The sequence below is a fragment of the Camelina sativa genome, chromosome 2 (genome assembly GCF_030686135.1).
Source record: "Camelina sativa cultivar CO46 ecotype springtype chromosome 2, ASM3068613v1".
In the NCBI taxonomy this organism is placed as follows: Eukaryota; Viridiplantae; Streptophyta; class Magnoliopsida; order Brassicales; family Brassicaceae; genus Camelina; species Camelina sativa.
The window spans coordinates 31683632-31706801 of record NC_141881.1 but is presented as its reverse complement, the minus strand read 5'-3'; the positions used below and the strand labels follow the sequence as shown (position 1 = coordinate 31706801).

The 23170-nt window shown below is 35.2% G+C and overlaps 6 protein-coding genes across 8 annotated transcripts; 2 read left to right on the top strand and 4 right to left on the bottom strand.

Annotated features, from left to right (window-relative positions):
- Positions 1 to 203: 203 nt before the first annotated feature.
- On the bottom strand, positions 204 to 2500 carry LOC104745966 (GATA transcription factor 5). Its single transcript, XM_010467359.3, has 3 exons — positions 1964 to 2500; positions 1264 to 1598; positions 204 to 1175 (listed from the first exon to the last, which is right to left on the bottom strand). Exons 2-3 carry the CDS (start codon positions 1576 to 1578, stop codon positions 474 to 476), a joined length of 1017 nt encoding a protein of 338 aa, XP_010465661.2. The 5' UTR covers positions 1579 to 1598; positions 1964 to 2500; the 3' UTR covers positions 204 to 473.
- A 3256-nt stretch (positions 2501 to 5756) lies between these two features.
- On the bottom strand, positions 5757 to 9254 carry LOC104745945 (protein SHORT INTERNODES-like). 2 transcript variants are annotated; one of them, XM_087493044.1, is made up of 3 exons: positions 8089 to 9230; positions 7373 to 7714; positions 5757 to 6173 (listed from the first exon to the last, which is right to left on the bottom strand). In XM_087493044.1, exons 1-3 carry the CDS (start codon positions 8729 to 8731, stop codon positions 6130 to 6132), a joined length of 1029 nt encoding a protein of 342 aa, XP_087349170.1. In that variant the 5' UTR covers positions 8732 to 9230; the 3' UTR covers positions 5757 to 6129. The 2 variants fall into 2 exon arrangements, with proteins under 2 accessions (XP_087349170.1, XP_087349174.1); XM_087493048.1 differs by lacking the exon at positions 5757 to 6173 and having other exon boundaries at positions 7121 to 7714; positions 8089 to 9254.
- Positions 9255 to 13641: 4387 nt separating this feature from the next.
- Positions 13642 to 15068, top strand: LOC104745936 (ribosomal RNA small subunit methyltransferase, mitochondrial). The gene is made up of 2 exons (XM_010467320.3): positions 13642 to 14166; positions 14309 to 15068. The coding sequence occupies exons 1-2, from the start codon at positions 13750 to 13752 to the stop codon at positions 15017 to 15019; spliced, it is 1128 nt and encodes a 375-aa protein (XP_010465622.1). The 5' UTR covers positions 13642 to 13749; the 3' UTR covers positions 15020 to 15068.
- Positions 15069 to 15528: 460 nt separating this feature from the next.
- Positions 15529 to 16229, bottom strand: LOC104757678 (uncharacterized). The gene is made up of 4 exons (XM_087478645.1): positions 16194 to 16229; positions 16013 to 16088; positions 15743 to 15914; positions 15529 to 15658 (listed from the first exon to the last, which is right to left on the bottom strand). The coding sequence occupies exons 1-4, from the start codon at positions 16227 to 16229 to the stop codon at positions 15529 to 15531; spliced, it is 414 nt and encodes a 137-aa protein (XP_087334771.1).
- Positions 16230 to 17789: 1560 nt separating this feature from the next.
- On the bottom strand, positions 17790 to 20169 carry LOC104745914 (folate transporter 1, chloroplastic). Of its 2 annotated transcripts, XM_010467296.3 has the most exons (10): positions 19871 to 20169; positions 19712 to 19788; positions 19459 to 19535; positions 19133 to 19229; positions 18957 to 19050; positions 18800 to 18873; positions 18550 to 18654; positions 18319 to 18411; positions 18140 to 18207; positions 17790 to 18039 (listed from the first exon to the last, which is right to left on the bottom strand). In XM_010467296.3, exons 1-10 carry the CDS (start codon positions 19974 to 19976, stop codon positions 17904 to 17906), a joined length of 927 nt encoding a protein of 308 aa, XP_010465598.2. In that variant the 5' UTR covers positions 19977 to 20169; the 3' UTR covers positions 17790 to 17903. The 2 variants fall into 2 exon arrangements, with proteins under 2 accessions (XP_010465598.2, XP_010465604.2); XM_010467302.2 differs by lacking the exon at positions 19459 to 19535 and having other exon boundaries at positions 19871 to 20165.
- A 1253-nt stretch (positions 20170 to 21422) lies between these two features.
- LOC109127166 (pectinesterase 3-like) lies at positions 21423 to 21827 on the top strand. Its single transcript, XM_019231522.1, has one exon. It carries the CDS (start codon positions 21423 to 21425, stop codon positions 21825 to 21827), a length of 405 nt encoding a protein of 134 aa, XP_019087067.1.
- The last annotated feature ends 1343 nt before the right edge of the window (positions 21828 to 23170 follow it).

Here is a 23170-nt window from a genome sequence, read left to right as displayed (position 1 = left end):
GAATGTCGCGTGTCCATGAAACACTACATAATGATATCACTTATGGTTTGGTCCATTCATTTAGTTGCGTTAGTATGCAGCGTTCCCCTACAATTAAAGTTATAAACCATTTCGAACGGTTTCAAATTAACTCCACATATCCCCCATAACCTTTAAATTTCGGAATGTAACGTATCAAAAACATATGTAAACATAACATGCCATAACGCAGAAACATTGAAATGTGAAAATTAAAACTGAAAAAATTGAAGCGAAAAAGAGTACAATACAACTGAGTTTTTTTACCTAATCAGTTACTAAGAACTTACCGAGACTCCTAGCATGAAAAATAAAAGAAAAAGGAAAAGGTAAATGCTAAAAATAATGAAAGTAATATACAAGAGAGAACAAGTCAATGAGAAACTAACTTGGGGCTGCTAACAACTGAACCGGTTCGGATCCTAAATCTCTGCTCTAATTAAGGCCCTATTTCTTCAAAAACTTGGTACAGCTTGTGGGGACTGAACCAGCTGGTTTAAACCGGTTTCATTGTCACTGGCTGGCTCCTTCTTCCGCCTCATCTCCATGACTTTCCGGTGGTGGTTGGAGTGGAGCTCACTCGAGAATGTCGGGCTACAAGCGGGTCTGTATTCGGGTAGTAAACGACCCGACTTAAACCGGACACCGCACGCATTGCACAGAGTCTTAGCTCCCATTGGGCCGGCTCTCCATTGCGGAGTTTTCTGAACGCCGCAGTGGCTGCACCTCCGCTGAGGCTGCTGCAGCTGACCACCGCAGAAAGCTGACTCGGCAGACCTTTTCTTATACTTCTTGGGAAACGGTGGCCTCTCCGACGTGACCATAGGATCGAGCAGCTCAGAGCCGGAGTACCACGGGCTGGAAGGACCAGAAGAGGAGGAGGAGGAGGTCGAACCGGACGAGGAAGGACCGGAAGAGGACGAAGAACCGAGTGACCAGGCCTTGACTCCGTTGCGGTGACGTTTGCTACGGGCTTTAGCTGGAACAGGGGATTTGAAACAGGACTCATCCGTGGCAGGAGTGACAGGGTGTTTCCGGTCGCCAGTCAACCACGCAGGTTTCTCAGTCGGGGCTCCGGTGAGGTTGGGACCCGAGTATTCCGTGAAGGAGTCCTCCACGAAATGAGATAGCCACTCAAGGTTGGCTAAATCATCCGCCTTTACCCATAAAAACAGAGACAAATCTCAATTAGAGTGAAAAAAAAGAAATCAAACAAAGTATTCTCCAAATAATTAAAGTAATTACCGGAACAGAGAGTTCGCTTCCGAAGTCGTCACAGCCGGAGAAATCGTTGCTCCGACGAGGGAGAGCGTCAGCACCGTCGTCGTTGAGTTCGTCAAGGACCATGTCTTGTTGTTCTTGAGGGTTAAGGAGGAGAGTGTCGTCGTCGGCGAAAACGTCGTCGTTAGACAAGTCAAGCAAGTCGTCAACGGAGAAATCGTCGGCATTCTGAGCGGTGGTGGTGGTGGTGGTGACGGCAAGAAAGTCTTCGTAAGCCGGAGGAGTGGTTTTGAAAGCCATCTCTTTCCTGATGCTGCTCTTCAACGCTGCTTGTTCCATTTTTCCTTATCTTAAAAACCCTAAACAACAACAACAACAACAATAAGAAGAATTCAATCTTTAATATCGAATAAAAATTCACATTCTTTTTTCAAACGAAACGTAAAAAAAACGTTCCGTTTTGCCCCAATTCCAAGAGAAGGAGAGAGAGAGAGAATAAAATAAAAATTGCGAACCCCAACAAAAAAAGAAAAAAAAGAAGCAGACCGGAAAACTCAATTACGAAAACGACCCACACAAAACAGAGTAAGTCACGAGACTGAAATGAAGGAAACCAAATTCAAAGAGACATACGAGAGAGAGAGAGAGAGAAACCCTTGAAATAAAGAAAGAAAACCCTAAAACAAAAGACAAACACAGGAGGAGAGGAATTAGGGAAAAGTACCTTGAGAACAGAATAAGAACGAACGAGAGAGACGAGGAGGAAGGAGCGGTGGCGAGAAGAAGAAGAAGAAGAAGAAAAGATCTTAAAAGAATAAGAAAAAAAAAAAAGAAATGGGTCAAGAAGAGATGGTTATGTGAGTTTGGTAAAGCATTCAATTTGGTAATCTCAGCCTCTCCCTTTGTCTACTAAAAACTCCTCTCTCTTTTCTTATCTCTCTCTCTCTCAAAAAACGCTTTTTTACTTTTCTCTCTTTTTTTTTCTTCCTTTTAAATAATAAAAGGGGGTGGGGGCAGAAAAGTATTTTTCTAAGAATGGGAAATTACAGAACCGGCAATAAATCTATAAAAATTTGTATATGTGTGTGAGAAAGAGTATTATCAGTAGATTCTGTGTATAAATTCTTGACGCGTATTTACGTTAATGAAAAAGATAACAACAAAATAAATATTTATATTTCTTAAAAAAAACGGCACTGTTCATTATTACAGAAGAAAATAAGATCTCCTTCTTCTTCTTCTTCATTACTGAATCTGAGTCAGTCAGTCCATTCAGAGATAGCTTATTTATCCTCCTGCTGGCAATTTCTTTCCTTTGTTCCATCAGATTAAAATAATTTGGATATTTATTTACTCGTTTTTACCTTTTTTATTTATTTATAGAAATAAGGATAAAAAAATTAAAAATAAAATAAAAAAAGTAGCGGGGTTATGCCAAGTTTGCCCTTGAGACCGCATTGATCGCCGCTCATCTTGGGGGAATTATACTTCCCGCTCATTGGTTTTTTGATTTTCACATTTTTTTTTAGTTTAAAGTTAAAAATGTTTCCCTCAACTACAGAGTATAATTGTATTTTAATTTTATGATTAAAGAGGGGTGAAATAACGAGAATAACCCCTGAAAAATGTAATAATGGAGAAAAAGAAAAGCATGTCTTCGGAGTAAAGGCAAAGTGAGAAACTGAGATGATTCAGAAACCGAAGACTAATGGCGGGGCCACCTTTTTCTTTGTCCTTGTAGCTCCTCTCACTCCCTATTCCCTAACATACACAGTAGTTACACACCCACGAGAAAATGATTCCTCCCCTATCTCTCTCTCACATTATCCTCACCCTTTTCTTTACTAATTATAAAACCCCCCAATAAAAGATTAAAATAAATAAATGTAACATTATTCTTCATATAATAAAATCTATTATATTGAGACAACAAATAAGATTTTTTAAATATATCTGTGTAGATATATTCCTTTTTTTTGGTTCTCTGTACAAATTTACCTTAATTATTCATATTATGTAGATTCTCCCTTGTAATATTTCCCTAACTATTAGTAGTAGTTGAACTGGGATAAAAATCTTTTAGTCATTATTACCATCATCCAAATTGGAGTAAATATCTATCATCAGTAGTTTTGTTTTTTTTTGGTTGAACAATAGTAGTTTTTTTGGCATTTTGTATGCAATACAGAATCTGCATTTTGTATAATAATAAAAACTGTTGAATTCTAGAGCAATGGAAATCTCCCTAATTTCGGAAAATGCGTGTGATGTTATAACATCCCAACGAAAAGGCATTGCTTATATCAAATTTTGCATTGGCTATCCTTTTTTTTTTTTTTTTTTCTTTCTTCCAGATTATGCATACAACATTTATAAAGAAGTTTTGGTTTTCAGTTTTATCAGATTGAGAGTTATGATATTACTAAATAAATAAATTAAATGCAATCCTAGGAAAGTGTTTAATTTTGTGAAGTAATAAAGGAAATATATATATATATATGTAAGTGGTGGTATATATGGAGCCGAGCCGCCGGGCTTGTAGTAATAGCCACGTGTAATGCTGACGTGCCGTGGTCTGTTTGGCTGTGTCTCATGCGTTTGACGTGAGTCGACCAATCAGAATTCCCCGACGGCTCTAATCTTTTATTTTTCTTCCTTAATTAACCTTTTTTTTTTTTCTTTGGGTCAGAATTATTATTATTATTATAGAAGGAAGGACCCAAAAAAAAATCACAAAATTTGCCTAATCTCCGCTTAGATTACGTACGTGTATAATTCCATTCATACATTCTTTACGCGGAGTCATAAATCACACACACTCGTTCGTATTGTGTCAACGATTTGGCTAATTTGGACAAAATATACTTTTTTTTTTTTTTTTTTTTTGACAAAATATACTTTGTTATAACTAAATGACTATAATACCCTCGACGCATTCGTCGGCAGAGCTGCGTTTCTAATTTTTGATGTGGGTCTTTTCTGTTTTTTTTTGTTCTTTCTTCTTCTTATTAATTATTTTGAAATGTCTAATGAAAGACGAGGAAGAAAAGTAGAGAATCTATGAGAGAGAGAGAGAGAGAGAGAGAGAGAGAGAGAGAGAGAGAGAGAGAGAGAGAGAGAGAGAGAGAGCTAAATAAGTCCCACGAGAACTGTTAGCCAGTTTTGAATCTTCCATCTCTTTCCTATGGACCGTACCGTACCAAATTATATCAAGCGCGGATTTGTTAAATTTTAAATTAGAAACACTTGTTTGGTTTTTTATGCTTTAAGACATAGAAGCAAGGAACCAAAAAAAAAAAATCAAATTTGAAACTCGGAGCCGCCCACATACATATGCGAATGAAGCGGGAAAATCATTCAATTTTGTCACATACTGTGAGACCTGACCCGCCCCACGTCCGTAGTAGTCTTCTTAATTAACTATAACATTCTCGCCTTATATAAAGTTTTCTTATACTAATTTTAAAAGACCATTATCTCTCACCTTATAGCAAATCTTTTATTTATTTTTATTGTATATGACACGAGTTTGAGGAATTTAAATTATATAGAAAGATTTACGAGACAAGATGAGGTCGTCATCTATCTGCTACTCATAGTGTTGACTTTTAAAAATCCAAAATCATCAACGGCGCCATTTTCTTTATAGAGAGGCCAATTCTTGTGAATAGTTCAACATCTTGACCGTTTTAATAGTTGAACTCGGTGCTATTGCTAGGTCTATTTGTCGGAGGTTCTAAGTTCGATTACTGTCCACCTCTTTTTGTTATGATATTTTTCTATAAACCCTCGGTTTTCGTTTTGAAGTGGGCCTTAGAGAATCAAACACTCAAAGTCATTTTCTTCCATCTTTTCTTTACCGTTTCATATGGGCTGGCCCAGTTTGAAAAGCCCAATGCAAACTAGCGTGATTAACTGGACCTGAAGCGAAACATACAGACATGGTCGTCTCCTCTTGTCTAGTTTGGTGTCTCATCCGATCCAAGCGGCATTCTTATCAAATTAATCACATAACTGATTAAATTATCGCGGTAATATCGTAATCTATTCGCACCATCTGAGGTCACACACTATTTTCAAAGTAATTTGAAACCGGTCTTTGTGATCGTGGGACAATGGGTACTACATCTACAGTACATGATAGTCTTCTCTTTGTATGCTGCGACACTAAAAAATTAAAGTTCAGTTTGGAAAGCTTGATGTTGTGGAGGGACCTAAAATAAGACTTCTGTTTTGTCTCCCTGAAATGCAATGATGCAATTGCAAATTGTCTCTCAGACGCGTCACTCTCTTATTGGTTCTTAGATAACATTCCCGTGGCCCCACTTGCGTTGTGATATTAAAGTTGCTGCTTTTACCACCATCCGTCTTCAAGATTCTTTCTCTACGTGCAATAACATCAAAGTTCTTTGACCCAAACAAAAAAAAACAAGAGTAATTAAGTTTTTGAAAAGATAAATTTGGAAGACAAGGTGCGAAGTGGTACGGAACAGAAACAAATCAGTTGCCTTTAGCCGTTTAGGGTTTGATGGGACCAATTCAATTATGTTACAACGTTATAAATGTAACTTACATAAACTTTAACAAAAAAAAAAAAAAAGGTAAATTACATAATGCATAGTTTGTATGTTATCTTTCACAGACTCTTCCCCCATGCACTTACCATTTCTTTCTCCTTAACCATGATAATTAATCAGAATTGGTATTAGCTCGTTTTCCGATTCGTTTTGCATCTCGTTATCATCATGGCATTATTGAGGTGACGTAAATTGAATAATGAAAAAGAGCCTAAGGAATAAATTGGGAAAGAAGAGTTCTTTAGGTCCCAAACATAAAAACCTGCAGAAATGAAGACGCAGACCAATTTTGCAACTTTTGCTGTTCCTCCACTCACCCCTCGTAATCTGCAGAATTTACCCTCTCTCTCCCTCTCTCTAGCAAAAGGATCCAAATACACACGTATTTATCTTGATCCCGTGTAAGCTTAAGTGCATTCATTTTACACTGAGTGATAGTAAACTTTTTTGGAATTGTATAAGAAATCCCCGTGAGATGTGGCTAACCAATACACACGAGAAATACGATGCAAAAACGATATGTGAATAAGAATCACTTTTGGAGAAATTTGATACCAAGACATTTATGTAAATAATCGAATATCGTAGTAAGAATGACACTATGAGAGTATAAATCCATGTGAATATATGGTTTTGCAGTAGATTAGGACGTCTCATATATGTATCAAGTGTACTAATTGATATCAATCATAGCAATGAAATGATACTATTACTATACATATATCACTACTAAAAATGGCTCAAAATTGAAACATATTTGCTAAAGACATGTGCATGTCTAATTGTTTTGCCCAAAGGCACATGAAACCTCATTTATAGATGTCTTCAACAAAATTCAATATAAAGGTTTTTTAGAAACTTGTATAATTCGACTAAATGTTTAATTAAACGTCAAACATAAAAATAAAGTTATGTCAAAAAGGTGACAAGAACAAGGCTGAGTTTAACGATCACAGTTGAAAACTGCCAGCTGGGGAAGCTGTTGATGTGAGCTTTTAAAGAGACAGGCTCGTTGAGCTTTTAAAGAGACAGGCTCGTTGACTTTTTTTACAGTTGAAAATTGGAGTATATTATTATTACATTCAAATAACCCAACATTATAATGAGAACTTCTCTTCTAGAAAAACTGAAATAAATAACCATTCTTTTGTATAAACCAGGTTTATCTAACTGGAAGTAGGGTTGGTAGAAGTAGGTTAATTAAGAGAAACCTGTTTTTTGGGGTTGAAAAGTAGGGATGTTTGGGGAAAAAGGTCTTGTAAAATCTTCTCAGGGGATCATAATCACTAATATAATATAATCAGTTGAACAAAAAAAAAAAGAAAAACTGAAATAAATAATAAAAGATCAGGTAACAAGTGATGAGTTTATAAAGGAAACATTATCTCCCGTTAATTACTTTTTCACAACAAAGATTAGTACGTTATACTCTCTTCCTCTGAAGATTGACCTTTAAACCCTAATTCTAACGTAAGGATCTAGAAAAAAAAGAAGTTTTGAATAGCTGTTCTCTCTATGTGGAATTCAAGATCTTGGGTTGGAGAAGAAGTGCGTACCAGTCATGAAAGTGTTGATGGGAGTAGGATAACTAAGAGAGGCAGGATCGATGTAATGATCTGAATTGGAACCAACAACTCCATCGTTGCAGCTCACGTTTGGGCTTGATGAAGAGGCCGATGGGCCTGCGGTTATGAGGTTCAACGGCTGAGATCCACCGCCTGAGGAGCTTCTCTCGGCCGGGCCTTGGTCGTAGAGAATACCTTTGAAGACGTGACCGCCTATACTCACAGCTGTTTTGTACGCATATTCCTCTTCTTCATCATCTACAGAACTAACACGCACGCACCGGAAAATTGCTGGCGAGCTCACTTCCGGCGGAAAGCTCCCAATCTCTAACCCTAGGTGTGTAGCAAATAATAACAGGTTTGATTATTAATTAAGAAGAAAAGCGCTTAGCAAAAAAATATTATATAAACATTATATATATATATATCAAGATCGGCGAGAACTGTTTCTTATGTCAATCCAAGAGTCAGTTTTACTCATATACAGTATATTCATTAATAAACAAATAAATAAAAGAAGAAAATTATAAACAATTTTTTTTTCTTTCTCGAAAATGGAAAAAGAAGAACAAAAAAGCTGATCAAACAGAATAGGGTTTCTGTTTCTGCAATTGAATACAAATCTCTCACTATTACGTTCAGATTTGAATAAACTCATGAATACAAAAGTAACAAAGAGCATAAAATAAAATAAAAAATAGTGATACCTGAGGAGGTGTTGTTAGAAGGTATACGAGTACAGACAAGGGAATTGGATCTCGACGGGAAATGCTCTCTCTGTCGTTTAGGTACGCTCTCAACCTGCGGCTGCGACTGCGATTGTGGTTGTTGACCGGATGCAAGCTGCTGCTGACGTTCTCGGCGTTTAGCGGCAGGAACCCAGGTGCTCTTGACGTGAGTGGAACACTCGAGGCCTCGGCTCTTGCAACAAGTCCTACATCTCATGTGAGTACAGTCTTTCTTAGCTTGATTACCACAATCCTGGCAGCTCGGTCCACCGCCGCTGCTACTACCGTTTCTCATCATCATCAACGCCCCGCCGGAAGTTTCAAGTAAGTTCCGGTTGCTTGGTCCGACACCTAAACCTGCAGCAGAAGTGTAAAGATCCAATCTTTGTTGCTGTTGCTGCTGGAATATGATCTCTTGATTGTTTGGGTGTTGCCATAGCTCAAGGGTTCCTTTGTAAGAAGAAGGAGCGACGACATCTCCAGCACCAGCGTTTGCGTTAGAGTTAGGGTTTCTGCACCAAAGCCAAGATTCTGTTCCTGAAGGAGAAGGGTTATTATTGGTTCGGTGGTCTTGGCTGTTTCCTCTTCCTCCGCCCTGCCCTAGCGAGAAAAAGCCTGCCATATTCCGACACCACCAGCCATATATTACCAATTTCGACAAGGGCTTCGCTTTTACCACATATCTAGACGTACAAATTAAGATCTTGACTTTCAGAGTGAGAATCTATACCCAAAGATCTGATCATAGAAGAAGATATAGATCTCTCTCTCGGAAGATCTTAATTCTTTTGCTCTCTCTTTCTCTATCTGAGAGGATGAAGAAGACGAAAGAGATTAAATGTGTAGAGGATGTCGCCTCTCTAGGGTTTGTTTAGAAATCGGACAGAGAGAGAGAGAGCTTTTTGGTACTGAGAGAAAAGTTGGTTTGTCGGTATGAGAGGGTATATTTATTTAAGGGCTTCTCTAGTCTCTGAGAGAGATCTGTTTCTTTCTCTGTCTCTCGGCGCTCTGCAACGCCGCCATGACCTTAATACTCTCTCACTCACTTCTCCCTTCTCTTATTAAATTCTTTGTCCCCTCTCTCTCTCTCTTCTTTTTTTGTTTGTTTTCTTCTTAATTACAAGAAGTATCACAAAACACTTGTCGAACAAAATATATCTCACCGTTGAAACATCACGTGTTCATGATCCTACGGTGAATTTATTGCCACGTATGCAAACTTCGGCTTTTACTCTCTCCGTCTTTTCTACCGGAAAACACGCTGCCTCTTCCCTTTCTTTGTCTGTTTGTGTTTTACCAAAAATGTTTTCAACAACCAAAAATTCTTATAAGTAAGTAGTATTATTTTCTTATTACTCGAAATTATTTAACTTATATTTTTAGTTCATTATCTTCTAATTTTTGGTATAACGAAAAAATATGAACGGGTTTTCCAATTATAAATTTTTGTAAGAAGAGGGCAAAACAAAAAAAAATATTAGAATTTGTCCAATTGATAATCAGTATAAAAATTAGAAATCTGTAATTCTGTATAATACCAATAAAAACTGTGTAATTAAGCTGAAATTGTTAAAATAAATCTAACTCCATTTATGGGTGTAGTTGAGGACTGAGGAGAGGAACACCAATTATCGGTATAGTTGTATCTTTTTAGATTCGCTAGTTAGATTCGATGCTATTTTCTTTTTAATATTAAATCATGTTTTCGTTGGATATATGATATATCATATATAGTGTAGTAGTGTACCTGTGACTTAAGTACGCATAAAGGTTGCAGCTGGAAAACAGATGCTTATCCATCTTTCCAAGGAACCAAATTACTACTCCATTATACTAGTACTAGTATTTGCTCTTATTATAATACAAAATCTGATTATGGACACCTGTTACGTTCTCCATTATTTGTGTCGTTTAATTATATGTGTATACAAACATACTCTGAAATATATTAGTGCCCGAACACCCATCAAACAATATTAATTATTTATGTATGCAATTATAATGTGTTTTGAGTGAATGAAAATGAGATTGAATTTGATGAGTAGATGCAATCATTATTTGTGTCGTTTAATTATATGTGTATACAAACATACTCTGAAATATATTAGTGCCCGAACACCCATCAAACAATATTAATTATTTATGTATGCAATTGTAATGTGTTTTGAGTGAATGAAAATGAGATTGAATTTGATGAGTAGATGCAATCATTATTTGTGTCGTTTAATTATATGTGTATACAAACATACTCTGAAATATATTAGTGCCCGAACACCCATCAAACAATATTAATTATTTATGTATGCAATTGTAATGTGTTTTGAGTGAATGAAAATGAGATTGAATTTGATGAGTAGATGCAATCATTTACGACCGAGAAATTAAAGATATGGATCAGTGGGCAAAAGGGAAAGTGATCGTTCTCTCGGATTTTATTCTTGTATGTAACTAAACTACAAATCCATAAATTCCAAATATATAGGTAATATCGATTATCAATGCAAATAGCAACAAACTCGCATAATGAAAGACTTATCATTAGCCAAAAAAACTACTCCACTACTAGTAGTATTAGTTTTCTTTGATTCTGGAATGTGAATCTTGAAATTAGTATAAAACAACAAATAGAAGAGTTTTCCCCCAAAAGAAAAGGTTTACTTAAAGTCTCTTCTCGAGAATTTGCTAAAAAAAAAAAAAAAAAAAAAAAAAAAAAAAGTCTCTTCTCGAGCACTGTGTTCCTTTCTTTAAGCTTTGAAGTTTGAATCTCTTAAGTTAAACAAATTTTCATTAAAGTTCCTAACATTTTTTTAGTCTGTGTAACCTTATATATCCGCTTAATTAATGTCCTAGCAATAAGTTCGTGGAATTTTCCACTACTTTTTTTTCTGCCATTTATCTGCACTTCAAACACAACTAGTCATCTACCATTCTACTTGAACCGGAGCTGTAAGATGTATAAAAGAAGGAAATATGGAAAGAACTTTATAAACTCGAGAATAAAGAAAAGTGTGTTTGGAGCATAGTGTTTGTTGGCTTCTTAATATCACTTGTATATTACATATACCAGAAAAAAAGAAAAGAAAAAGGTGACCTTCTTAATATATATATACTCTCTTACATAGGCAGAACGAAAGAGTGTTTACCACAAAAAGGGTACGCACTGGTTTGGTTTTTTCCGGCTTTGCAATTGAAAAAGAAGGACAGAAAATATTTGATTGGTTATGTTTCTTTTGTTTCAAAGGCAGAAAAGCCAATAACTGAGCTAAGTGTATCTTTACATTCTCTTCTGATCAATTGTTGTTTCTGTTATGTGTATTCTGTATCAAATTCACAAAAATAATAAACAAAGACTGCCCTTCACCACAGTGTTGCTTCATCAGAAGCTGCAAGTTTCAGGCGTAACGTATATGATATAACGTACATATATTATTATTATATATTTGTCCTAATTAAGCATCAGATTTAATAATTTGTGTTCCACATATATGGAACCCATTTCACCTTCAGATGTCTCTTTAACATATATGTGTTATATATATATATATCTATATATATATATATATATCTCATTACTAAAATGATTTCATCAGTGAAAAAAGAAGAAATCTCTTAAAGTCTTAAGTAATAATAGTATGAGATTTGGTTCATGGTGGGTCCCGAGGAAGTGGAGTCATGGTTCCTCCAAATGTCATGCTCAAGAGCCAGCTCATGCACATGCAGACGCGTATTCTCTTTCTAAACTGATGTATCAACTGATAGTTTATTGGATGTAACAAATTTACTTATATAATCCCACTCTACTCTCGGTACTCCAGTTTAATCCAAAATATCGCTAACCCAAACGGTGATTAGATAACAACCTCACAAAACTCCACCAAAACAGTTTTGCTGTTGAAAAATGGCAAAACTATAAAGTTGATCCATCGAGTCGTGGCTCGAGTTAGAAAAAGTCCCCACACTAGAAACGACCGCCGGGTGGCAACGTGGGATCAAAGTTAATAGAGGCTGCTGAAAAAAATAGGACCACTGATTTTTCACGCCTAATTTTCTTAATTTCACTATATTGCATTCCTTTTTAATTAACTGCGAAGTTGCAAACCCTAACGGCCTAAGGCTAGCTTTCATATTTACAACATCTTCTTCTAACGTACGTTTTATTTTTCACCCGTTTAAAAATCAAGCGTGGAAACATAAATCCCAAAATAAAATGAATCGAATAGTGACAGTATTTATGATACAATATTTTTTTTCTATAGAAAATAGTATAAATCAAACAATTAGATATGATTTTTTTTTTTCCTTTTTTTTGCCAACCAATTAGATATGATTATTGTAGGAAATTAATTAAGAAGAAAAGTAGAGTGTGACTGAAGTGATATTTTGGCTTTGAATGGCACCTGATTTTAGAGTGGTTTTTGGCTTTAGATTCTGAAAAATCTATTTTTGGAGCCATTCACGATTATGAAAAAATAGATTTCCTAAAATTTAGGAAAACCAGTTTTTAGAGGATTTTAGCAATTCCTTCACAAAATCTAGAAACCACATTTTTTGGGTTTTCAGCGTGATTTTTCTTTTTCTTTTTCCTAATATATATTTATTTATTTTAATTACTTATTAAATTCCAAAACAAACGAAACCTTCTTTTTTTTTTGTGCAATGAACAAATTAAAACCTATTATTCTAAGGATATTTCCTAAAGACTTGCATATTTGTTATTATTAAACTAATTTTTCTTATATACTTTTTTACTATAAAAGATCTACATTTCATACTTTTTCTACATTATTGTATTTTTTATTTTATAATATTTATTTTACTATTTTAAAAATAATTATTATATATAAAAACCAAAAACTAATCAAGTTACCAGATTTTACAAATACTAAGATCTACACCAAAAATCAAAAACTCAAAAAATCAAAATCCAAAATCAAAAAACTAAAAACCAAAATCTAAAAACCAATAAAAAACAGGCAGCCATTATGGCTTTTGTAAAGTAGATAGTGTTGACACAGATGATAATGAAAAAAAAAAATCAACTGAAAGATTAGTAATAGATATGTTTGTTATCACAATAAAGTTTGGAAGGAAGAGACATATATATACCGTCCGATCATGTAGTAGCATATATACCGTCCGATCATGTAGAAAGAGGGGGAGAAAGAGAGAGAGAGAGAGCAATCACACCGACCAGAATAGTAACTTGGTAAACGTCCATGCTTTTTTGGCCTTTTAACTCCTTTTTTTTCTTCATCTTTTCTTTTTGAATAAATCAATCTAGTAGAGAATTTTCATACTTTATTATGTTTTCATCTAAATAATTAGAACACTCCTCGCTTTCACGTTCGCATTTGAGTACGTAGTCCACTAGCGTGGCCCAAAATTCTATAACCATCATCTTTTGTTCTTTTTCTTCATCTTTTGATTTTACAATCATCAAATCTATGGATGTATGTATAGGCTGATTAAGCATGGACGTTTTAAACTTTAAAAGGATAAAAGCGTTTGGTGGAGGAATAATTGGGCTTCGGTGAGTGAAACATCTGGGCTAAAAGAAAGGAACTGGGCCAAGGAAGGCCCTTTTAAACGCCACGTCAAGGAATCGCGCCAAGCGTTTCCGATTCCGAGCCAAAGTGACTGATGATTCTTCGATTGAAGAACCAGACGCTCGGCAAACTCAATCCGACTCGTTCCTACTTATCTTCTTTGGTTCTCCGACGAGATTCGCACTCGCAGATTCGTACCAAACCCGATCACGATCGCCGGAGAAGAGAGTACGAAGGTAGCGAGAAGTCAAAGAAGGAACATGACGGTTTGTTTCTGTGCAAGAGCAAAGGCCAACACCTCCTTACCAACACCAGAATCCTCGACGCCATCGTCCGTAGCTCCGATATCAGGCCGACCGATACAGTCTTGGAGATCGGACCTGGTACTGGGAATCTCACCATGAAGCTCCTTGAAGCTTCCCAGAATGTCGTCGCCGTTGAGTTAGATAAACGTATGGTGGAGATTCTCCGGAAAAGGGTCTCCGACCATGGCTTTGCTGATAAACTTACGGTACAATTCCTTTGATTTGCCTTTAATGTTGCTACTAAGATTGGTTTAGAGAACGTGATTAGTTTTTTTAAGCGCACACAATGTGTTCGATGAAATGCCCAAGAGAAGACATATTAACTAATAAACCTCTTTTTTTTAATAGATTATTGAAAAAGATGTTCTGAAGACAGAGTTCCCTAAGTTTGATCTCGTGGTTGCGAACATTCCTTACAACATATCATCTCCTCTTGTGGCGAAGCTTGTTTACGGCTCCAATACGTTTCGTAGCGCCACACTCTTGCTTCAGAAGGAATTCTCTCGCAGGCTCTTGGCGAATCCAGGAGATTCAGATTTCAACAGATTGGCGGTTAACGTTAAGTTAGTAGCTGATGTTAAATTCGTGATGGATGTGAGTAAGAGAGAGTTTGTTCCACCACCTAAAGTTGATTCATCTGTAGTTATGATCACACCAAAGGAGGTAAAACCTGATGTTAATGTCCAAGAATGGCTGGCGTTCACTCGCACGTGTTTTGGGAAGAAGAATAAGACGCTTGGTTCCATGTTTAGGCAGAAGAAGAAGGTCATGGAGTTGCTGAGTTTGTCTGCAGCGAGGAATGGTTCGAAAGTTGAGTTTGACACTGATGTTGAAGATGATGAAGATGAAGATGGGAGAGATAGTGTGTTGTGTTTGGATACAGATGCAAGTATTTTCAAGGAAAGGGTAGTTGGACTTCTGAGAACAAATGGTTTTGAAGAGAAGAGACCATCGAAGCTTTCTCATGGGGAGCTGTTACATTTGCTTTCTTTGTTTAACCAAGCTGGCATCTTTTTCCATGATATTACATCATTACCAATGGATCTACTACACGAATAATGCATTTGTATTTTGGTCCAACACCTTTTAATTTTTATTTTTCTCTGAAGATGACAGTAGACAAAGCTACTTAATGCGGTGATTTTGGGGGAAACATAATATTAATGGTAATTGTAGAATAGGAATGTGAGATCATGTCTCTGCCACCAAAACATTAAGGGGGATCTTGGCGAAACAGAAATTAAACCATGATAAAAATATTTAGTTTATGACTAAATTAAATACTGTAAACTGCGAATAGTTTTAACATCCAAATCTGTTCCCATTCATTACTAAAAAAAAATGGTTCAGAAGAGCCATAGAATGATATCTCCGGCTTCTTACAAAAAAAATGACAATAGCTGAAAATTTTCGTCTCTTCTGCTAATCAAAAAAAATAGCAGAGAGAGAACATCTATATCCAACTAACAAACAACAAAAAAAAAACAGAAAGTGTTTCGTCGGATACAAGCAATAAACCCTAAAAAGCAGGTTTTGCTAGATCTCGGCGTAAATAATTAATAAAAATCCTAATAATAACCGTAATGATTACTATATCCTGGATATGGATATTGATGAGGGTGAGGTTGCATTGCCGGTGACTGAGGATAATATGGCCGATGCTGCTGAGAGTAATCATTTGCACCACACGGCCAGTAACTGTTGTAAGGTTGTGGCACTGGCTGGCCGTAACAGAAGTTGGAGTTGTCATGAGGATTGGGATACTGAGGATTATTGGGATACTGATGATGATGATGATGATGATGATCATAATGATGATATCCACCGGTTTTCACAAACGTCATTTCAGCAGCGTTGCCGTTCATCGAACCCACTACTTTTAGGAGTTCCTTTGGATCTCCTCTACCCGAAACGTAGGCCATGCCTTCGTCTGTGTCTAACGAAAAGTTCCCTCCTTAATTAATTAATGATAACAAAAAAAAAAAAAACAATTCAATTAGATTAAGAAACCTACGATTTAATAATTCTACGTCATATATTAGGATAACACACCTTTGATCTTTTTTAAGACCTTTGTCATGCTCTTGTGCCACGAAGGGGATTTCGTGTCCACCTTAAACCCACAAGTCTGTCAAAAAAAAAAGAAACGATTGAAATGTCACATCTAGTCGATATAAATTAACAGATAGAGACATGAAAATATAGTTGGTAAAAACTGAAAAAAAAAACGAACCATTGGAGTAGAAGAACGATTATTTGATGAAAACATTTCTGAAAACATCTTTTGGACCTTGAGGAAAGCTCAAAACACTGAGGAAAGATGTATTGCAAAATGATAAACGTCTCGTACGTTTATATAGATTTTGTTTTGAAACTTTTTGTATTTAATGTCATCTCGATAATTGCTTACATGGAAAGTGTTTTCGACTAAAGGAAATGGTTTCATTAATGTCAAAATCTTCTCATCCCTGTTATGGCATACATTAATCCAATTAATCACATCTGCTGAGTAAACTATTGGATAACAGAAAGTTTTTGAAACAATATCATTTAGACAATATTCACAGCGTAATAATCTTTCTATACTGTCCCCCACAAAATTTACGAGAGTATTGAAATCATAATTTTATTTACTAGCTTTAATTATCATTGAAGTCTATAATATATCGGTTTTTGGATACAGAACGTAAAATTGCACTCTAAATAGTCGACAATCGACATGTTTTTTTCGGAAAAACGGCTTTTTCATACCCCGACAATAGCCCTGTGTTGAATTCATACATTTGACTATTGATCTGGCCTAAACATACATTATGTTTATAAATATTTGAATTCCGTACCCCAACTTCGAAATCAATACTCCAAGTATAATTGTTGTGCCATAACATACAAAAATGCGTTTATCGACTAACTCTGTTAAGCTTCCGTTTAACCGTTCTGACGTGGATTCCACGTGTGCGCAGCGATTCAAACGACGTCGTTTTGGCTAAACAAAGAAACTAAAATTTCGACCAAAACGACGTCGTTTTGGTCAATTTCTCTCACAAAATCTCTCTTCCTCTATCCCGAAACTTTCTCACGGCAGAGGAACCCTAAAATTTGGGCGTTTTCAATTTCGAGTCGATTTGAAAGAGCTGCCTAAACACCTATTTTGGGCTGCCTAAACTACTTCAGATCAGACTCAAAAATTAAAAATGCCCAAATTCTAGGGTTCCTACCTGCGAGAGAGAGTTTCGGGAGAGAGGAAGAGAGATTTTGTGAGAGAAATAAAAAACGACGTCTTTTTGGTCAAAATTTTAGTTTCTCTGTTTAGCCAAAACGACGTCGTTTGGATCGCTGCGCACACGTGGAATCCACGTCAAAACGGTTAAACAGAAGCTTAACAGAGTTAGTCGATAAACACGTTTTTGTATGTTATGGCACAACAATTATACTTGGGTTATTGATTTCAAAGTTGGGGTACGGAATTCAAATATTCATAAACATAATGTATGTTTAGGCCAGATCAATAGTTAAATGTATGAATTCAACACAGGGCTATTGTCGGGGTATGAAAAAGCCGTTTTTCCTGTTTTTTTCCCGAATGAGGAGCCACTTATATGAATTATAAGGCCTAATAGCGAGGGAGACTATAGGCCCATAACCTTGTAGAAGGTGGACTAGAATGTTTGATGGATATGGGCCACTTATATGAATTATTAGGCCCAATAGCGAGGGAAACTATAAGCCCATAACCTTGTAGAAGGTGGACCAATCTCTTCAATTCAGATCCCATTTTGAATCGGTTTGTTTCTAGCTCGTCAGAACTCAGAACCATGAAGGCGGCAACTCAAAATGCAACAGTGTAGTATGTATATCAAAGAATAATTCATGGGATTGGGCGTGTGACAACAACTGTTTTGTTGAGTCTAAGAAATCATAGTGAAGACCGGAAGAGAAAGATCTAATCTTTTGTTGTTGAAGGCTTTTTTAGAAATTTCAGAACGTTTTCATAGACGATGAATGTAATGGATGAAGCAGGAACATTTTTCAACAGATTAGCAGTTAGTCCCCTATAGAAACCTCTGAGACCTTCGAATCTGCATCAACCCCCAAGTGTTAGTCAGTAGTGTGACACGAACCAAAACATCATATTTTTTAAAAAGACATAATCGAGACTCCAAGAATATGCCCCCTAACCTCGCGGTTTCTCTGATGACATGTAAGCTGTCTATATATCTTGGAATTCCGTTAGTACTAGGTCGTTGCTGAACAAGTAAAAGAGGAATGTTTATGTATTGCACAAGATCATATATGTATGTAGATGTTCGGAAGTTCTAGGAAATTAGATTTGAGCTAATAATAAGATTAACAGGTACCTGCAATCGTGCTCGAATAACCTGAAATGGATATGTAAGAAGAACTGCAGCGACTTTGGAGGAGCCACCAAGTGCAGCATAATCTCCTGAGTTCTAAAGAAAGAATGAAAGTAAGGCGTGTTAGCATTAGTATTATTTGTGATGCTGAAATGGGTGTGGGATCAAGATTAATGTTCCTATATAACTGAATAGCTGGAATGTTGTAGGCTATGAAGAAGAGGAACTCTGTACCAATGAACTGTCAGCGGATTCCGACTTTCTTCTCTTTTCTTTCCAATCCACAATGATTTTACGAAGTTCCTCATATGCTGTGAACTGAATAGCACCATGAGAAACCTGATAAAACCGGAATGGCAAATCATTCAATCGGTAATACCTTTTTGGTAACTAATACCCCATCTTTGACAGTTCCAAATCAGTGGATCTTGTGGTAGTTTCATAATGAACATGACAAGAGAGAAAGATCAGGACAGTTACTTACCAGTACCAGACCAGGGAAAACACCCTTGTAGAGCGCCCTGGGTCCTTCCTCTTTCACTATGGTTTTAAAGGCATCTGAAGTTCACAAAAGCAACATTTTTAGAATAAAATAACCAGAAATAAAGAACATTTGAATTTTTCCAGCATAGCACAAAAACCTAATAGGCCGGAGTATGATTGGGTTTGATGAAGAGGTGTCTGAAGCTGTAATCTTGTTTTAACAAGCCAAATCGGATTTGTGCATAAACAGACCTGAGAGCATCCTAAGCTTGAGACAGAGATAGAAAAAAACATAGGAGAATAATGAGATATTTATGGTGTCTGATATACTCACCAAGGCCCCTGCTTCAGCAGCAGAAGCAAGGTGAAGACCAGGGCTGAGTTTCTCATCCTCCCTGCCTTTAGCATATCTCTGCTTGGCTCTTCCATAACTACAGAGAGATCATGTATTTGTTTCAGAACATTTAAACAAAGATCTAATGCTAGTAAACAACTTAACAGAAATTTGTTGAGGAGATCAAAATCAACAACGACCTTAAGATCTAAAACATTAAGTGAGACACAAAAAAAAGGAAAAGCCTTTGTACATATTTCAAAGCTGAATCACAGCTCTGTTTGTTTGATCAGAAATCATGAAGCAAGAAAAATGTAAACACTCACAAAAAGAAGTATAAGCCCCATGAAACAGTAGAACCGATAACAGCAGGGAAGAAGCCTGCATAAAGTCCTCTCAAACCCTACGTAAGATTCAAACAAAATGAGCTATAAAAAGGTGATAGCTCACAGAAACACACACACACCAGAATTGTCACTGGATTCTGCAAAGTGGAGAATGCACAAACCCCATAAACTAGAATTCCTCTAATGGATCAACTACATTACTAAAAGGGTAAGAGAGATTCTACTTGCAAACCTCGAGACGGGCAATGGTAAATACAGCGTGAGCAGTGTTCTTGTACGTCGGGAGACTTGACCCTCTACCGTCATTGACTGTTGTCAATCAAAGTAAGCAACTTTAAACGAATCGATGAGTTAAAAACAAATCGAGTTTTGGGTGAAAAAAAAACCAGACCTTGGAATCTCGTACGAACGACATCAAGAGGGTGCACAGCAGCTACGGTGGCGAATCCAGCTACTGCGCCGGCGGTGGCGTTTTCCCACTGCCATGACGCCCACATCAACGAATCGTGAGATGCAATCCGGCGTAATTGCAATTGCGCTTACAGAGCTAATCGAGGGTAAAAGAATCGAAACGGCAGTTGATGAAAGAGTCGCCGTCCTCCGTCCGGTACGATCTCCGACTCCGAGTTTCCCGTTCAAGATGTGTTCCAACGGCACCGTTTTCTTAATCGGAAGCTTAAAACCCATATCAGAAGATCCCAGGCCCAATACTTTTTAACTACTTCTAACCTCTTAACTTCCCGCCCTATATTCTCAGTTATTTCTAAAACGACCCCAGTACTTGAAAATTTACATTCCATCATGATCATCTTTATTTTTTAATAATAATAATTTTTAATGTGTATAATGATAACAATCTGAATAAATACCAATAAGAATTGCGATTTTTTTTTACATTTTCATAAAATAAATTTTAATATTTATTTTTTAAAAATCATAGAGTTGCATTTATTTATTGTAAAGTTGTATTTTTTACCGTAAAAAAAATCATACGGTTGCATCTATTCAGTGTAGAGTTGTGTCTTTTCACCATATCTTATTTACAAATTTTCGTTCCAATAATTATATTTATCTAAATATTTATGGCTTTTCAACTATATATATATATATATTTGTCTCTTATTAGATAACTAATTAGTAAAATATTGTTTGCTGACACAAAGTTTTTGTTTCATGCTGAATCTAAATAATATGAACTTTAATATCTAATATCCAACATTATTTTATAATGTAACTAAATATTTTAGAAATGATTATAGTAATATTAATATTTAATCGTTGTCAAAAAAAAAAAAAAAATATTTAATCAACTTTAATTATGTAACTTACAGTTGTGTTTATTTATCTTAAATCTTTGTAAATATGTTTTTTAAAATTTAACTATTCAATATTTGATTTTTAGAAGTTGTGTATTTTTTTTTCTAATTTTTGGTTATAAACTTTTACTCAAGATGAAATTTATTTTTATCAAAATGTTGCATTTACTTATTATAATCTTTTGTTTGATACTTTCACTTAAATTCACTTCATCATAATATTTGTTTATTAATAATAATAATAAAAATAAAAATAAATGTTATAATACTTGTTACTCTTTACTATAATTTTTATAAAATATCTTATACTTATAATACATACAAAAAAAATTATAATGTTGCTTCTATTTATTATGACTTTTCATTTAATAACTTTTAACTAAGCATCCAATAAATGTTTGTCCAATCTTCTTCTTCCTCCTAACTCAGTGTCGTAATTCAACGATTAGCTGTTCGCCTAAGCCGATTTTACGGTGGTTGCGGACGGCTCGAGGGACTACGTAATGATCAGGGAAGCGGTTGCTGAGTTTCCTAAGACAACAACTACACATGTAGTTGTATACGTCAAAGAGGGAGTATATATGGAGAACGTCATCTTGTCTCGAGACAAGGTGAAAATTTACGATGATGGTAATTTCAAAACGACCGACAGCGGTGTTCCAGAACTGCAGCACTATGCTACAACAGCCACTTTTGGGACAGGTGGTAACTGTCACAGCACAAGCCGCCATTGATCGAGAAAGCAACACCGGTTTCTCCATCACACATAGTAAAATCATACCATACGACGGTAATTTCAGAGTATATCTAGGACGTCCATGGAAGAGCTACGCTAGAGTCATTGTCATGCATACCGAGTTGAGTTGGCTGGCTTGGAACAACTTAACGGATCCTCCTCCTCTGATAGTAACATTGGGAGAATACCAAAACTATGGACCGGGTTCCGACGGGACTAAGAGAGTCAATTGGATTGGAAATATTCTGGTAACGACAGAAGAGGAGACGAAGAAGTTTTTGTTGATGAGTTTCTGAACCAAAAAAGGTTGTAAAACTGAAAAAAATATTGACAAAAATATTATTAATATTAATTTTTTAAAAAGCAAACAATATAATAAAAATAAGTAAAACATAAGCAAAATATAAATAAAATATAAGTAAAATATTAAAATATTAGAAAAATATATATCAGTATATCAGTATATAGTTAGTAATATATTTTGGAATAATGGAGTACAGCCGACTCATATAGTAGTCTTCATAATCATCTTGACAGTCACTCATGCTAGTAATAATAATAATAATAATAATAATAATAATAATAATAATAATAATAATAATAATAATAATAATAATAATAATAATAATAATAATAATAATAATAATAATAATAATAATAATAATAATAATAATAAGAAAAGATAATCCCCAAGGTTTTGAAGAAATGGATATTTTTACTATTTAGAAACGTTTAGCATAGTCTTTTAATAAAATCTAAATGAATATTCGCGCTATGCGCGTACTTATAGTTTACTGTTTTTTACACAATTTTGCTTTTTTATGTAGAGTTTATCTTTGTTTTTTTAATTGTGAAAAATATAATTTTGATGTTGATTTTTTTTAATATTCCAAATATTTTTTTCTCCTTTTGTAATTGCATTATTATATACAGGCATGTACAATTTTGTTATGAGAGCTTAAACATTCTATAATTCTTGTCTAAAACTTCTAAAAAAATATTCTAAATGAAAGCTTAATCTAAGGATGCATATTTTGTAATAAAGAGTTTTTTGGTTGAATAAATTTTACATTCATTAAAAAAAACTTAAGTATTTAGATTTATTTATAATTAAGCTTCTCAATTATATACTATGAAATACTAACATTTTCTTTTATCAAGATTGCAGCTTGACTAACTCTTTAATTAAGATATACATCTTCCTTTCATGTTATCTCTTCAATTTCTTGAATATAACTCTATAGTTTTTTTTAATAAGAATTTCATTGAATTTTCTTTTTGACAACTTCTAAATGTTAAAATATGAAAACCCCCTTCCTCTTTGTCTATGTATTTTTCTAAATTAACATTCTACTGTTTTCTTCAATTATCTTCCATTTGATAGTGAACAAAACTCCATCTTCTTCACATATAATTTTTTATATATATAATATATTTTTTTAAGGACAAATTTTCATGAATTTCTCCACAGTATTAACAAATATCTTTATCGCTGCTGCAACTCTTCAAACTATTGACAAAATTGTAACTTATAAACCACATGTCCACAAATTCATGGTTTACGCCAAGAGAAAGAAGTGACTCTATGATTCAATTCTGATGCTTTTTTTGTCTTTTGGTAATGCATCTACTTTCTTGG